At 37.2% G+C, this 17588-nt stretch overlaps 2 protein-coding genes across 2 annotated transcripts; one reads left to right on the top strand and one right to left on the bottom strand.

Moving 5' to 3' along the window:
• Nucleotides 1-380: 380 nt before the first annotated feature.
• Ash2 (set1/Ash2 histone methyltransferase complex subunit ASH2) lies at nt 381-10332 on the bottom strand. Its single transcript, XM_076442607.1, has 11 exons — nt 10085-10332; nt 9398-9553; nt 9143-9321; nt 8884-9056; nt 8431-8605; nt 7445-7653; nt 7207-7384; nt 6940-7084; nt 6673-6808; nt 6332-6583; nt 381-6092 (listed from the first exon to the last, which is right to left on the bottom strand). The coding sequence occupies exons 1-11, from the start codon at nt 10105-10107 to the stop codon at nt 5988-5990; spliced, it is 1731 nt and encodes a 576-aa protein (XP_076298722.1). The 5' UTR covers nt 10108-10332; the 3' UTR covers nt 381-5987.
• Nucleotides 4339-5994, top strand: LOC143217910 (DNA-binding transcriptional regulator BolA). The gene is made up of 4 exons (XM_076442643.1): nt 4339-4496; nt 5183-5427; nt 5590-5658; nt 5748-5994. Exons 1-4 carry the CDS (start codon nt 4475-4477, stop codon nt 5823-5825), a joined length of 414 nt encoding a protein of 137 aa, XP_076298758.1. The 5' UTR covers nt 4339-4474; the 3' UTR covers nt 5826-5994.
• Nucleotides 10333-17588: the final 7256 nt, after the last annotated feature.

Below are 17588 nucleotides of genomic sequence, written 5' to 3'. Positions count from 1 at the left end.
GATGTACAATAAAACGAGGACGGAGTACGCGACGATACGAAGCAGAATACGACACCCGAGCGACGTTATGGGATATCGACATCATAAAGAGGAAGAGGGCGAACATAAAACGAAAGAGAACGTGTGGAGCTTTAACGCGAAAACATATCACAAAGTGCCTAAAAACTGATAAACCATCTGACACATTGCATATTTTTGCATAGACATATATTTGTAGGCATAGGGTGCGGATTATTGACAGTTTAACTGTCGCCGAGTTGATCAAAAGGGAGAAAACGACACGCATAAAAGATTCCGGTCAATTGACAACCGTTTTCGTTTGGATTGTAACCGTTTGAGTTTAAATTGTCGCTCGATGCCTCGTATGCAAACCAATTGAAGATTTGTTTATGCGAGAGAGGAGGCAGGGTTGTTTGTATAGAGGTTGTTTTGTATCTGCGCGTGCGCACTCGATTAAAGAGTTTTGTTTAGAGAAGCAGGACGACGGCGTCGAGAACCCCATGAGACTGAAATGTAAAATGTACGACTAGACAAGTTACCCTAGTTGCTTTTGTGTACGTTTTTACATGATTAATAGGAGAAGAAAGTCGCTTTTCAATCGTTAGTATTAATGTATACCTGAGACAATGAACGACCGTCGGAGCTGCCCTAAGCTGCTGTGTCCTGTATACCCGTAATGGCAGCTCTGTGCTGAGACCGTAGCCGTGCACGCTCCCCCATGGTTGTTCGCGGTTACGCGAATAACCGACGGAAACCAGGCTTGAGCATTGCTTTAATAGTTCATTTAGAAAATAGAGACTCACATTATTTTATCTAGTTGGATGTTTTTAAAATGTTTCTATATCAATTCACTTCGCATGAAAATGGTTTTACTGTGGACTATTTCATTGTTTAGTCAATGAAATAATTTCTTTGTGGACAGAACTTTTCGTTTTATTACATGCACAATGTGCCCAAGCCTGTAGAGAAACTAATCGAACGGTACAATGAAGTAATTAGGTCCAAACAGTAGCGAACAATGTTCTACAATCCTACCATTAATAATTATAATATAGTTTTTTTTTTTAAATTTCAAGATGATCCATTTGAAAGTCGCGAAGTAAAAGTAATAAAACTGAAAAGGATCATACTACAAGTACGTCTCTAATCGTCAATGAAGAACCTAGAAAAAGAATAGTGAATTGAACTAGCTTCTATAGCTTTTTAGGCTGAAATACCCCACAGTGCAACGCCTGGCCCCCGAAACTCGCATGTGTCGGTTACGCGGTGGCGGATTAAGCTTTTCAAGGGCTCGCAACTCGACATTTCATGTAAAATAATTTTTTAAAAATAATACGCCACTGTTAACGTAACTAGTAGGGGAGCGTGAGACGGCAGCGACGCAGCATTTTGTAGATATTGTAACATAGACCGATCTAAGATTTGTTAATAATTATTCGACGGCTCATATTGAGCCTATACTACAGCGCTGATTATGGTATTTTACTTGTATTGTTGTATGAAGCAATACCGTGTGCTGGAACGCGGCCATTCGATAGTGGCAGCGGCGGACCGTGCATTCAAAATACGTACAATTTTATATTTCTAAAAAGCAAAAAAAAAATAAATACCTGAAATAATATCCTATTTATATTGAAATTTGAATGATAGTAAAATCGTCATCTCGGGTCCCGATACGCTAAATTTTCGAAGCCGTAGAATTTGTATATTTCTAGAAACAAAGTAAATACCTCGGACGATCTTTTATTTATATTCGAGTCTCGCTGATGACAAAACTGTAATTTGTTGTCACGGGGCCTCCGCTGTGCATAGGTCCGTCGCTGGGTAGTCAAGCTATTCGTTTCTGTGTTAAGCATACCCTCGCACGCGTGGCTTTTGCGCAATATTGATAATTTATGCGGATCGAACCGTCGAAAAGACAAACGTGCGTATTACCCAGCGCCAATTCGCGCAATCTTCGCGCGTGACATTTGAATTTCGTGCGTTGCAACGCTGTAGAGTGTACATAATGTCGTAGCATCACTTCGTTCAGCGGAACGGATACTTTAAGGATCAATGACGTGCCTACATCCGTGTATGATAAAATGTTGTTTTTTTTTTTGTAAGGATGAAACTCAGGTGGAATTCCGTATCCATCAGCTAGTCACACGATACTAATTGTTCGAGATGAGAGATAACGTGTATTGTATACCTTTCGGAGCAGCTTGAAGTTTTCCTCGCGAATACCTGTCTGAATACAACAATATCAAATAAAGTATTCAAAAGGACATACGGGCTTTTATTTCATGCCATTGTGTTCTGTATGATTTCAGTGAAATTCTTCATTCTATGCACTCGAATATCTTCGAACTCTTGATAGGACTAAAATATATTTGAGATTGAAGTTGAAGGGTTTCATGGAGGCCATGGGGAGATCGTTTTTTCAAAAGGAGTAATATATAAATCAAAAGTATTCATTTTCAAGTTGAAATATCTCCTGGATTTACGGTTTTTAAACATAAGTAACTTAATGTCTCATTGTAGAAAATCACAGATTCCACCAACAGACAAAGATCCTTCATATCAAAGGACCTTCATATGTCCTCTACGTGACCGTATAAGATACGCGTCAGATAATGTGCCTCGTGGAATCATTTATCTGAAACACTTTTTAGTTTCGAATATGTATATTCGACAGGATCGGTTTAAATGGATCCCCTGTATATGTATATAATTTCAATGAAATTTTCGTGTATATAGTATATATATCGGTATTATTTTATTAAGAAGTTTACACAATTGGACTTGAAAAGTTATTTTGGAAATAATTTTCGATGTAGCTATTTTGATATCAATATATATTGTATACATGTAAAGACAGTTCAAACTTTTCAAATCGAATTGACACCCAAACAAGTGAAGTTGATTATTTTTAAGAAATTGAGACAATCTACGCCATATTTACCTAGTTCAATTAGATTATATTATAATATAGTTATACTAAATTGTTATTTTAGTGAAGAAATGTTTAATTTTCTACATTAATAAAGTTTTACAGGAGTTAAGTTTTCATTCTGTGCATTTTTCTAAAGATTGTTTGACAAACAAGACATAGAGAGACACTAGTGTATAATAATTATATTGCATACATAAATAATTAGAAAACCAGTTTCAGTAAACTAGTACATTCAGATGTCAAACGACTTTTTCATGGAGAAACAGTAATGGTGCACAGCCCTTTTACAGGTTAAAAATTGTGAAGAACGTAAAAAGCTTTTATAAAATAAGGAATAAAATATACATATAAAACCGTATATCATTGGAAATCCGTGACGTAAGTAACAAATCGACATTTGTTTTCAATAAAAATTAAAAAATCAACATAATGAAATATATATAGTTGAAGTAACTTGTTATTTCAATGCTTCTATGATAAGAAGTCACGTGCTTTATATGTTCATGTTATCGTCTCTAAAACATTCCTAGTACATATACATACATAGATGAAGTATACAAAATACTCGTTTCTTACTATAAATATGCACAAATTCAGACTATACATATATATATACGGACTGTCCGCAGATATAAGTCTGCAGAAAATTGTCTATTAGTCTGGACGGGACTTAAGATTTGCTAGATGTTCTACTTTTTCTGAAGGACTTTAGTGAGAGTCTTCTCTACTTGGGCATGATATATCGCAATGACTGGACAATCTCGTTATACAACACCAGATACATTCTTTTTCAAAATAAAATGTTTAATCTTTTAATTCCGAATGCAATTAATTAATCGATTACAGAGGCCGTTCTCTCGATTATCTACGATACTATATCATCGGTACAAAAAAATGATTAAAATTAAGATTGAATGGTTTCGATCAAAGCAATTTTTTATAGACTCATAGATATAGGGGCAAATAGGGGTCATAGTATTTTTTTAATGCAATCGTACATTTTCGAATCCGCTAAAATGTAACATTGAAATATTTTAAACAACAATATTTGACTTTTACGTGACCTCTACGTGTACATTTACATAAAAATGATGAGATAAAATATGGTTTTACTTACAATTAGCTCTTTATTTTTAAAATTTCAAATTTGTTGACATATATGTGAATTTATAAATAGTTAATACCTACTATATATAATGTTTGTGACACGTTCTCAGTAATTATTAATTAACAATAATTCTTTAATAACTTACGTTTTTAAAAATAAATTAAATTTCTGTTTGAGCAAAATTTAAAATTGGAGTTTATTGTAATGTCTGTTTACTTTGTAATATGTAGATGAAATTATGTACAATAATACAATGAACCTGAACATTTTTTGTTTTAATATCTATATTGTTTAAAAATTGTCTCCGTTCAGTACATCGCTATAATACGGTGTCACGTGATTATATATATATATGTATACAGAAATCATCTGCGGCGTAAAAAATAGAATTTTACATACAATAAAATTCATACAGATTATTATATTGATAAATGTATAAAACAATTGTAAAAAGTAAGTGACTATTCTGCACAACTTTCATTTCAAGAATTTATATGAAATTGTCATTGTATGGTGTATTAACCGAAAAATATAGGTTAGGTTACTCCTTTTCCTTCTTATTTACGCACCAGTTCAGTCGTTACGCACTATACTATGCTACTTTACTATGGCAAAGCAAAATATGAACGATAAGCACGTTTTCATGAGCATACATTATTGCTTTTTTATGTTACACACTCATTACTACTTATTACAATTACAACCACGAGACAATTTTAATCTGACTAAATTTTAGGTCAATTTTAAGTTTTCTAAATTTATGAAAGTATGAATTCCCATGAACACTTACAAAGCAGTTAATAATACTGTGTTGTAGTATATAGATTTTAGAAAAACATTGTTTTAAACTATATGACGAGTCACTTGACAATTGAAAATGATTTACAAAATTATTAACTGCATAAAAAGCCCTTATTTTATCAAAATTTAGAAAAAATTTCCAATTTTTGAAAAATTTGAAATTGACATTCATATCTAAAAAAAAACTGATTATTGCATTATCTGACCCTCTCATACGAAGTTTGTCTAAAACTTTTTTGTGTGATCAATAATTTCCAAGCAGTAGAAGCGTTAAGTGACTCACTCTGTATATTTAAAATAGTCATTTGGAAATAACCTTGGAAATGTTGACTTTACAGATATCTACAGACAATCATCCTACACAAGGTATAAGAGCGCATTTGTTACCCTGCGAAACATGGGTACTGTTGCACAGGATAATCCAGTAAAGTCTTCGATACAGAAGAAGTTGGTAGATTCATTCGATCCGTCTTATCTCGAAGTGATTAATGAATCTTATATGCATAATGTTCCTAAAGGGGCTGAGACACATTTCAAAGTAGTTGTTGTGTCCGATAAATTTGTTAACCAACCGCTTCTCAAGGTGAGGATTTAAGATGTAGTCTTTTGCACAGTTTTGTGCGAAGTTATTTTTAGGTATAAGTCAGGAAGACTTGACTTGTAATAAAAAATACATTCGGACGTGTACTACGATATGATCTTCAAATGAAGTAGAATTTGAAATGATATAATTCTTTCTAAATAGCGTCATCAAATGATAAATAATTTGCTGCATGCTGAATTGGAGGGCGGAGTGCACGCACTATCGATAGTAGTAAGTACTTTCAAATTTTAACTAAAATTTATGGTACTATAGTTGAATAATATTACTCGATTGAATTTTCTTACCACCTCTTTTTAAAGGCAAAAACACCTGATCAGTGGGAAGACAACAATAAAGTCTCTCCAAGTCCAGCTTGTAGGGGTGGTTTCGGAAGATGAGATTCTTTAGTAAAGATCTTTCAATTTAGCTAATTAAAGACACGAAACTAAGCTAATTCTCAGACAAAAACTCTCAAAAGAAACTTAGCAAGTGTTGTTAAAAAACATTTAATTGGAATCGTAAACCAAGAGTAAAAAAGAAAATAAAAGATTACATTAATGTCATAAAGCAAAAGTGTCCAGTCTTAGCTTTCCCTCATTCTCTGTGAAATACAGTACATCCGCGAGAGATTGCTCTGCTATTGCCTCTTCTGCTCTGTCGTACATCTGCAAAGTACAATTATTTATAACTTGCACAGTATCACTTAAACCAGGCTTAAGTATCATTTGTGTAATATATTTAAAGAACAAAGATTCGAACAACATATTATCTTGAATTATACGAATATTCTACACAATATAATAATAATATAATAGAAATAATAATAATTCATTTGCTTCTATTATAATAAAATGTGCTCAAGCCTGATATTAGATCCTTTCCTTTTTATTTGTATTTTACATACCCCTCTGAAAGTAACTTCTGCGGGTGGGCATTTGAAATTAGGTCCAAAATTAACAGAAACTGTAGCACTTTTGTGGATAGAGACTGTAGGATAATACGCTCCTTTGTTGACATCCAGAAATGCTTCACCTTGACTGACGCCATTTTTATAAAATACAATCTTGCTGCCTTCTAGAGGCTTCAGAGCTTTCAGTGCTTCAGGTACTTGGTCCTTTTCTTCATAGTATAGATGACTTTTGAACTTCACTAGAGGCTGAGGAAAAATTCCTTGCATAATGTTTGCTCTTTCAAATCTAATCACCCTTTCCTGCGACATATTTTTCTATCAACAACTTTACTTACTCGATCTTTATATGTATTAGGTAAGTGTGAAGCATCATGCGTGTCAGGTAGAACAATTAGGAACCCTAAAGTATCACCTTCCCCATAACTATGACTGTAATGTTTGCCTCTACTCTCATGGAATCGTGTTCCTTTCCTGTAAATAAATACCTTCAACAATTATTCAATTGTTTTTTAAATAAACATTTGGTTACATTATATATATGTTTTCAGTCACACGGTATCGAAGCAAATTATTCGAACAGTAAAAGTGAGACATGTTTATACCTAGATCTCCAAGAATATCCAAACTTGTCATATCCAAGCGGAGCTTGAAGGTTAGCGTACTCTTGACCCCATCCTAATCTAGTAGCCGATCCCTCTGGCATCTCCTCTATGGTGGCCTCCCAGTACCATGCTCCCCTGCTCACATCTAAAAAGCATACTAACATCAATCAAACATAAAATCTACATAGATCGAAGGTTTATAACAATTTACTTCACGTTTACTGAAATAATGGGAGATCTAAAAATTGGATCACAATTCTGACATACTATGAGTGGCTCTGACCATGCAATAGCCCTTTTCACCAGTGACTGCCAGCCTGTCTTCGGACACTCTAAGCTGCGGAGCTCTATCGTGCAGCGCTAGCAACACCGTACTTGGACTGAGACCTCTGTACAGCCATCCTGGGATTGGTTTCCCTGCCCAGTCACTGCTTTCGTCAAATTCCTGCAGATATTACAAATTTATCAATCACTGATCAAGGAAAAATGTAAAATAGTAATATACCTGTCTGAAAGGGGCATGCGGATCAGGCTCTGCGAGGATGTATCTGTAGCCATCTTTGTTGAAGGGATGTTCTAGAGGATATCCATGCGCAGGTAATTTTGGTGCAGTCATATCCGAGCCTCTGCCTTTCTTGCCCGGGCCACTGCCAGCACCTTCTCCTGGGAACTTGCGCTTCGCATTGCGACCGCGAAGCCCTCCACTAAGAGGCACTAAATGTTCCATAGTTATATTATTGAAGTAGAATATACTCGATGAGACTGTAGTTCGTTGAATTTAGATATATTGATGCAAGAACACAATTAATTCATTTTGAACAGAATTATCACTTGTTCTATTTGTTATGTAACGATTTTTGTAATTGACGGTCTCTGCTACATTTTAATGAGTAAAAAATGACACGATTCATTAAAAAGATTATTTGACTGTAAGCATTACGATTAAGCAGGTTGCTGTATGATATCACACCACTGATTATAGTCCTGATAAGATAAGAGCTGATCAAAATAAATAGAACGATTCTGAAAACATATTGAAAAATACATGCATACTAAATGATTCTGGGAAATTAGGTGTTATGATACCGCAAATTATATTAGTGTTAGGTTAAATTTAGTATTTTGCAACAAGATGTAATAGTGTAAAAATAGATAATGTATATGAATATAATACCATCTGTAATTGAACATTGTTGAAACGATGTCATTTAAAACGTTTGATATTAATTCTCTAGCAATGTAACACTGGAACTACTTTGTTAATTAAAAACAAAATATTATAGCTCTTGGTAATGATCTGCCATATAGCATGGTATAGTTAGGTTTTGTTTCAGACCATTAATTTTCTAAGAAACATTATTACAGTTTTTACAGTTAAAGCAGAACAAATTCTTACATGTAAGAACTTGGCCCTCTTTTGAAATTAAATTTTTTAGTAATCGAGAAGAAAATTGATCATCTATATTTGGAATAATTAACGTTAACACTCACCAACATGTTGCACACCCATTTCAGTTACTTTCAAGTGGCCTCCTTTAATCATAGCCTCGTAATTTGGTTTAATCATCAGCAAATCGGAACAAACCAGTCCAAACAATTGACCGTCTGAACTACTTTCATCGATAGTGAATAATACTCCAACGTCTTTCAATAGAGCCCTGTGTATCTGCATTAAAACATCATCATTAGAGAAATAATGTACATACAAAATAAACGAACACATCAACTATTACATTAAAAAATCATCAGTAATTTGTTTAGCAAAACAAAAACTAAAAAGCCAAGATTCATTATAGTCACTGTTAGTTTCACCTCTTTGCATCTTGTAGGATTAAATATTATTTATTACACTTAATATTACGGGACAAAAATTAATTTTATAAATGTTATATATGACTTATGCAATAGTTAATGTGTTAGCCTGACAGTGCAAATATTATTTACAGTAGCGTGCCAAGATTGAGTGACTCTGCGAGGCATGGTAGTCATGCTATCCCAATGACACTCGATGAATGGAATAATATCCTTGTCCTTATGAAAAATAATCCTCGATTCACTGTCTTTCTGCGCCATTTGTAGCAAATTCGCAATTGCTGTTACACACATTTGTGGGAATGCTAGAAAACGAAATTTCTAGAATACATATGCAAAATGGGAACAACAAACCTAATAAACGCGTATAATTTTAATGAGTTCTTCTTACGTGCTTGATTTTTCTTGAAGCTCTCCAAACCAGTTGGAGAACAATTTTTACACATGAATATATAATTCATCATAAACGGTACTAGCTTGCCTAACTGATATCCAATACAGGATTCGTGGAACCATCTGGAACAGCTAGCGCACAGTAATTCTACGATGTTAAGATTCCTCTCCTTTCCACTGAAAACACGATACAAATAAATTTATGATTGACGTACAAAATTTCTATTGCTTGAGTGAATTTTATGTAAGTTACCAATAACAATTTCCAGATTCGCTGTTTGCAGCTCGACCATTAGGCTTATCTGATGCCTCCTCTGACTTGTGTTTCTGTTTACTTTTATCATCTGCCTTTACTTTACTCTTATCTTCTGCAGGTTCGGTTTGAGACTTGTCTGTCTTATCCATCGAGCTGTAGAAATTGTATTTACATATATATAGATATTTATATATATACAGTATTTCACAGAACTGTTTCAATAAAAGAAGTGCATTGAATTCAAATTTATTAGTCTTATAAGTTTTTAATTATTGAAATAGAACGTCTGCAAATCGAATAAAGTAATTTCATATGATTTTGCACCAATGAATTCTATTTCTTACATTGTGCAAAGTAAAATTATTTTACTTGATTCGAACGTGTTCTATTTCAGAGGTTAGGACTTTTGCTTAATTCTCGTATAACAATATTGCATAAAAATTGTATTAAAAGATCGGTAAAATTGAATTGAATGTATTTGTATACTTTCATGTACATAGTCGCTGTAAATAGTTGCACAGTTCAAGAAACAAACAATTGAACATAACCTCAAAGGTGTTTAACGATAAAATTGTCGTTTTACTTTAAAGAAAACGTATTTTAGCATTGAAAATATTTATCCGATATTTAATAATGGTTTCTTTCTCATAAATTTGTTATATATACAGAAAAACTTGTACATACCTTTCGAACTTCTCTTCTGACATTTTTGGTTATGATCTCGAATAACTCGTTGTTTCTTGTTGTTGTCAGTTGTTGTATAGATGTGGAAGTGTTACTGTTGTATGAATGTTTTCGTATTGGTAATAACAGTCGAATATAATTTGTTTAATTCATAACAAAGTGTTCAACTTTGATTCATCGCGTTTTCAAACGTTCACAGTCATTGATTGGTTCTGACAAGATTAGGTAACTCAACAATATGACATGAACGCGACTAACCGTTGCATATTCAAAAAATTGAATAAAATAAATATAAGTTAGAAAAAATACAGTGGGGATGGAAAATTTACAATTTATTTTACGTAGTAATCTTTATTTAAATTACTCGTTATATAAATGAAATAAATTGCAGAATATTCCTGGGTAACTGATCGCTTACGGTCACCAACCCCAATAGCCACTACCCCTACTATGTACTATGCCGACTTACTTGACTGTAGAGGAGGAATACGTTGTCCTATACTACTGCCCGAACAATAGCCTTAAATTTTAAGTAGTATGAGTACAAGAAGACGCATTCCCCTATGCGGGTCGAGCGAGACAGCATGATAGTAGCGGTTCAAGCGGTCGGTGCTCATGAGTAATCAGTAGACTGCGGATCTTTATGGAAAATAAAAGTCGATTGCAAGAAATAGAATTCAAATTTAATGTTATTTCCTCCCTTAATGATTTTAATAAATGAGAAATCATATATTGACACCTTTAATTTTCAAAATTTTCTATAAATGCATAAAAATCCGCAGTGTAGTAATTAGTGGACAGCGGATTTTATGCAATTATGGCAAAAATGAGTAGGTGTAATTTCAAACAGTAAAAACATTAGAAGGATTTAAAAATACTGTTATATTATTTTCAACCTATTAAACATATTAAGAAAGAAAATAAATTTCTATTTCACTCAAGTTTGTTGCAAATCAGGTAGACAATTTTCATTTTGCATAAAGATCCGCTGTCTAGTAATCAGATACTCAGACATTTTATAGAATACCGATTTTCACTGTGAAATATTAGTTAATATAATATTACATATTTCAAATTCCTATTTTAAACACTAGTAAATAGACCGTGGATTTTATGCATTTATAACAAAACTGTGAAAGGATTGGGGTGATTTGGGATAATCGATTTATTATTTTCATCTTCTCGAAATTATTAAAGGAAGAATGACAGTTTTATTTGGCTCCTGTTCCAAACCAAAATATATTATGCCACCTGTATACACGGCGTGTTCGAATGTACGTATAGACACGTATGTAGTTTGTCAGAATTGGCCTATGCGCGCCAACGTTGGTCATCGCTCGCCTTGTTGGTTTTCGTTCTCTGAATCAAAAGATTTAGGCTAATACGCCAACGTGTGGACGATGACACTCAGATACGTTGGCCGCTGGGTTCATTGGGCCACGTTGGGAAGTTGACCTAGTTGGTATAAAGCCAACTGTTGGACATCTATTGGACCTAGTTGTTTCACAGAAACAAACAATTTCCAGATCCGTAATTGTTCCTACCGCGACCAGGCCGCTGCGGTACTTTATATCAGTTGTTTATTATAGTTATATAGTTCATTGTAAATATCTGTGTTCTATTGTGTTCGGCATTCTATTCTGTTCTATGACGTTTATGTTACATCATGTATTATTATACATGTGTTAGGCCAGAGAGGTCCAACATGTGGCTCGTGAGCCACGCGCAGCTCCTTCCCCGCTTAGGTACTTCCCCCACTCTTAGATTTCATCGTTGCCGTAGAAGTTCGTCCCTGTTCCCTGTGGGGGTCAGTGGTGACATATTGTGTAAGATAAAGATAATTAAAGTCCCTTACGCACTGCAACCGCCTAACCACGGCGCAATTCGCGCGCCAACAACAGAGACGTGCGTCAGCATGTAACCGATAGTTCGCGGATTTAGACGTATTAGCAAGAATTGAATATTCTATATTGTCTAATATTCTATTTTGTTCTATATTATATAGGTTTCGTGGTGTGATGAGAAGATTAGCTCCGCGACGAGACAGGGGCAAGAGGAGTCTATCACTATTCACTAGTCCCAATGTCTACGTTTGACGTCACACGCTAAATACATAGTACTGTCAGCGCTCCAACCAATATGTATTTCGGAGACGAAAATACATGTGGACCGAGGCATCATCATTCCACTCTAATCCAAACGGCTGCACATTCGTACCTACGTCATCACAATCATGCCAGAGACCTCTTTCTCATCTCACAGCGATACAAGTTTAGTATTGTAATCTTTTTGGTGAAAAATAAAGAATATTAGTTACAACAGTTAATGCGTTATTCTTGCCCCACCCCGTACATGAATATTAGTTAGTAGAATTAGATTAACATCTTCGAAAATTTCGGATAGTTTCCCACGTTTTTGACAAATTTTCGACCGTCTGACTTGTCGTTGAGTTGTACTACTGAATTTCCGAAAATTTTCGATCGTCTGACTCGTCGTTGACTTTTACTACTGAATTTCGTGCCACCTCCTTCGATATCATATTCTCCTAATACAAAACTAAATTTTCGAGGAAATTTTTCGAAAACCTCGAAAATTGAGAAAGTATTAGGAGAACATGATATCAAAGGAGGTGGCACGAAATTCAGTAGTACAAGTCAACGACAAGTCAGACGGTCGAAAATTGGCGAAAATTTTCGAAAATCTCGGAAATTGAGTTTTGTATTAGGAGAACATGATGTCGAAGGAGGTGGCACGAAATTCAGTAGTACAAGTCAACGACAAGTCAGACGGTCGAAAATTGGTGAAAATTTTCGAAAATCTCGGAAATTGAGTTTTGTATTAGGAGAACATGATATCGAAGGAGGTGGCACGAAATTCAGTAGTACAAGTCAACGACAAGTCAGACGGTCGAAAATTGGTGAAAATTTTCGAAAATCTCGGAAATTGAGTTTTGTATTAGGAGAACATGATATCGAAGGAGGTGGCACGAAATTCAGTAGTACAAGTCAACGACAAGTCAGACGGTCGAAAATTGGTGAAAATTTTCGAAAATCTCGGAAATTGAGTTTTGTATTAGGAGAACATGATGTCGAAGGAGGTGGCACGAAATTCAGTAGTACAAGTCAACGACAAGTCAGACGGTCGAAAATTGGTGAAAATTTTCGAAAATCTCGGAAATTGAGTTTTGTATTAGGAGAACATGATGTCGAAGGAGGTGGCACGAAATTCAGTAGTACAAGTCAACGACAAGTCAGACGGTCGAAAATTGGTGAAAATTTTCGAAAATCTCGGAAATTGAGTTTTGTATTAGGAGAACATGATATCGAAGGAGGTGGCACGAAATTCAGTAGTACAAGTCAACGACAAGTCAGACGGTCGAAAATTGGTGAAAATTTTCGAAAATCTCGGAAATTGAGTTTTGTATTAGGAGAACATGATATCGAAGGAGGTGGCACGAAATTCAGTAGTACAAGTCAACGACAAGTCAGACGGTCGAAAATTGGTGAAAATTTTCGAAAATCTCGGAAATTGAGTTTTGTATTAGGAGAACATGATGTCGAAGGAGGTGGCACGAAATTCAGTAGTACAAGTCAACGACAAGTCAGACGGTCGAAAATTGGTGAAAATTTTCGAAAATCTCGGAAATTGAGTTTTGTATTAGGAGAACATGATGTCGAAGGAGGTGGCACGAAATTCAGTAGTACAAGTCAACGACAAGTCAGACGGTCGAAAATTGGTGAAAATTTTCGAAAATCTCGGAAATTGAGTTTTGTATTAGGAGAACATGATGTCGAAGGAGGTGGCACGAAATTCAGTAGTACAAGTCAACGACAAGTCAGACGGTCGAAAATTGGCGAAAATTTTCGAAAATCTCGGAAATTGAGTTTTGTATTAGGAGAACATGATGTCGAAGGAGGTGGCACGAAATTCAGTAGTACAAGTCAACGACAAGTCAGACGGTCGAAAATTGGTGAAAATTTTCGAAAATCTCGGAAATTGAGTTTTGTATTAGGAGAACATGATATCGAAGGAGGTGGCACGAAATTCAGTAGTACAAGTCAACGACAAGTCAGACGGTCGAAAATTGGCGAAAATTTTCGAAAATCTCGGAAATTGAGTTTTGTATTAGGAGAACATGATGTCGAAGGAGGTGGCACGAAATTCAGTAGTACAAGTCAACGACAAGTCAGACGGTCGAAAATTGGTGAAAAGTTTCGAAAATCTCGGAAATTGAGTTTTGTATTAGAACATGATATCCAAGGAGGTGGCACGAAATTCAGTAGTACAAGTCAACGACAAGTCAGACGGTCGAAAATTGGTGAAAATTTTCGAAAATCTCGGAAATTGAGTTTTGTATTAGGAGAACATGATGTCGAAGGAGGTGGCACGAAATTCAGTAGTACAAGTCAACGACAAGTCAGACGGTCGAAAATTGGTGAAAAGTTTCGAAAATCTCGGAAATTGAGTTTTGTATTAGGAGAACATGATGTCGAAGGAGGTGGCACGAAATTCAGTAGTACAAGTCAACGACAAGCCAGACGACCGAAAATTGTTATTTTTCAAAGTCTCGCTATTTTTGCAATTCTGTATTAGTACAGTACCTCAATGACAAGTTAGATGGGTGTAGAATTTTGGGGAAATCAGGAGTATAACTCTACGATAAGTCGGACGTTCGGGAGAAATTGGTGGTTTAATAAATACATACGCAGATATGCTTTTCAATTACATTGTCTTTATTTATTCATTGTTGATTCTTACATAAAATGTTTGACTGTACATCTATATATATATAAAATAGAAAAAGTATGTGTGTGTGTAAGTATGTATGATCCCATCGATCTGATTCGGTGGGTCTATCGCACGTGTTGTCCATCTGTCAGGGTTGAAGTTGTCGGCCGAAATAACAAGAATGTTGACTGCCTCAGAGAGATTCGGGATCACCGTCTGACTTCCACAGCAATACTGCAATACAAGGCTTGGTACAGAGAAGTATATATACCAGATGATCAGTCCACTTCTTCAAGACTAATTGTAAGTGCCTCTATGACGGAAATCACAATTGTACGTGCCTCATGTGTCTATTTATAATTCTAACTCATATTAAAAATTCGTAATATAAATAAAGTATCCAAGATAATCGATTCTTACTAACATGCCCAGATTCTTGAGTTATCGGTACTGTCAAACGCGACTCGAGATTGGTAATGGTGATCTTATTCACCTGTTAGCTGTTCTATCTGCACACTCTAGAGCCCTTCGGACGTGAGACAAAAAAAGTACATTGGATGATTGGTCTACTCCAGGCATGCACAACTCGCTATCTGGCGAGCGCGAGCTCTCGCCACAGCTCGTGAACCGGTCCCTGAGCTGAACTCCTGAACACCGTGTGAACTTGTGCTATACACTCACATGTTTAGTGGGTTCCCCCCTACCATACGTCCGAGCTGGGTTTTGGCTCGTGAGCTGGTGAGCGGCTCTTGGAGCTAAGAGTTATGCATGTCTGGTCTACTCTACTTCTATATTTTTTTTCCTTTGTTTTAGGGCGGTGGGGAAATACCGTTACGTACACCCCCCAAAAATGGAAGTTGAGGGTAGTGTGGGACTCGACCTTCCCCAAGGTGAAAGTTGGGGAGAAACGGGACTTAATCCAAAACCCATACCCACTAAAACCCCACCGTCCAATGCCTAGTTGACCCATCTCTCCACTGGGCCCGATGTAACACTCTACCCAAGGTCCTACTATTAGCATTTCACCCGTGGTGGTGCTTGACACATCATATCAGATCTCACTTGGCCACGCAGGACATATCCTTTTCCATAACTCTACTTCTATACTTCATCTGTGCTGATATAACGCGGCAACATTGCACTTGTAAAACTGACAACGCTGTAAAATCTAGCTCCGTCAGACACACACCTTTTGTGTTGCTATCTCATGTAGTTCGCACTAGGGGATTTTCTGCAGAGTCGGTAATTCAGAACCGTGAACACACAACCAGCATTAGGTCCATAGTCTACACGGTTTTCAAGTCTGTGTCTACAGACTGACGTCGGTAACATCGCTCGCTACCCAAAAGATTCGTCTACCGTAGCGCTACATGCTCACTCGATACTTAAACCACATCGAGTTTCCTCTCTATTCTCTACTCTGCTCATGACTCAAGCTTTCTCGCGCAAGCCTACGGGCTCGCTGGTGTCTCCACCTGTCGTTAAGCTCTCCTATCAGTCTCGGGAAAGTAGTGGGGGTGGCACGGTCGCGAAAGAGCGTGCGTCTACGTCAGGCGAAGAGCTCCGAGCTTATTGGTCCCGGTCCATTGTTGCGTATTGATTGCTGCGGAGCAGTGGTATGGTCGTCCGGACACTCGGCCGTTCTCATCGCCGTTGTGGTCGTCGCCGTCGTCGTCGTTGGCACAGTCGAGCTGGTCGCGAAACGCGGGCACACGCGCGCGGATAGAACCCCCATACATCCGGACGTTCTCCGTGCGGGTTATCCTCCTTTGACATCCGGTTTTATTATACGTGCGCTGCTTCATAACACGATCCTCGGCTACAACTAAACATCTATCTGTCTATCTATCTATATATATATACATTTATATGTATATATCTATGTATATGTATATATATACATAAATACAACCCATACGTATATATATATAATTTTTCTCTCTCAACACATATATATATATATATATATACACAAATATTAAAACGTGATGTGTGTGCAAGTTGCAAGTCGCCGTCAACACGCGTGCGTGCGTGCGTATGCGTGAACGGAGAGTGCGGCGGGTTGTTTTCCGATTGTTTCGGGACCGGAAGCGACCTGCAGCATTGGCGGCGGCACGGCCAGCTGCCGCAGAGCGCGCGGTCCCCTGAGAAACGGGGTGTAGAGGGAGGGGGCGGGGGCGGGGGAGGGGGGGCGATTTGGAGAAAGAAGAAGAAGAGGTGAAGGAGAGTGGAAGAGCAAAAGCAGGAGCAAGAGGAAGAGGAAGAGCAAGAGCAGGTAGGCAGGCAGGCAGGCAGGCAGGCAGCAGCAGCAGCACAAGCCCGCAGGAGACTAGGATCTAGGGATCGAGGGAAGTGGGGGGTGGTGAGTGGATGAGCGAGCGAAAGTGAGAGAAGCTCGCGGGGAGGGGGGTGTCGTTCCGAGGAAAAAGTGGAGCGATAACGATTTAGAGATTGACCGGAGAAGGGTGACGCGGAGGGCTGTGCGGAAGGGGCGCCTGGACCCGGTTACTATAGTGCGTGTAACAGTGAACGGAGATAGTCAAAGGGACGACGACGAAGAAGTTACCGTAGGCTAGATCGCTGTATCTCGTACCGTACCGTACCGTACCGTCACCGTATCGTTGCCGTTACCGTCAGAGCGGGCCGGTCGACGACGAGAGAAGCTGCGCTTTCCCCATTATAATTATGAAGCGGATAAAGTGCGCCGCACCGCTGTCCACCGTTTCTGATCGCCGCCGGTGAATGTGTGACCCGGGGGCAGCAGAGATCCGCCGCG

Source organism: Lasioglossum baleicum, chromosome 18, assembly GCF_051020765.1.
Source record: "Lasioglossum baleicum chromosome 18, iyLasBale1, whole genome shotgun sequence".
Taxonomy (NCBI): domain Eukaryota; kingdom Metazoa; phylum Arthropoda; class Insecta; order Hymenoptera; family Halictidae; genus Lasioglossum; species Lasioglossum baleicum.
Note: the sequence above shows the minus strand (reverse complement) of the source record. Positions and strands in the feature narration are given on the sequence as shown.

Excerpts from the sequence above, each read along its gene's own strand:
- Ash2 (XM_076442607.1), bottom strand. The coding sequence starts at position 10,107 with ATGTCAGAAGAGAAGTTCGAAAG. Across the intron at positions 7,385-7,444 it reads CGCATGCCCCTTTCAGACAG|GAATTTGACGAAAGCAGTGA; the intron begins GTATATTACTAT and ends TAATATCTGCAG. Across the intron at positions 6,809-6,939 it reads GGATATTCTTGGAGATCTAG|GAAAGGAACACGATTCCATG; the intron begins GTATAAACATGT and ends ATTTATTTACAG.
- LOC143217910 (XM_076442643.1), top strand. The coding sequence starts at position 4,475 with ATGTATAAAACAATTGTAAAAA. Across the intron at positions 5,428-5,589 it reads TTAACCAACCGCTTCTCAAG|CGTCATCAAATGATAAATAA; the intron begins GTGAGGATTTAA and ends CTTTCTAAATAG. Across the intron at positions 5,659-5,747 it reads TGCACGCACTATCGATAGTA|GCAAAAACACCTGATCAGTG; the intron begins GTAAGTACTTTC and ends CTCTTTTTAAAG.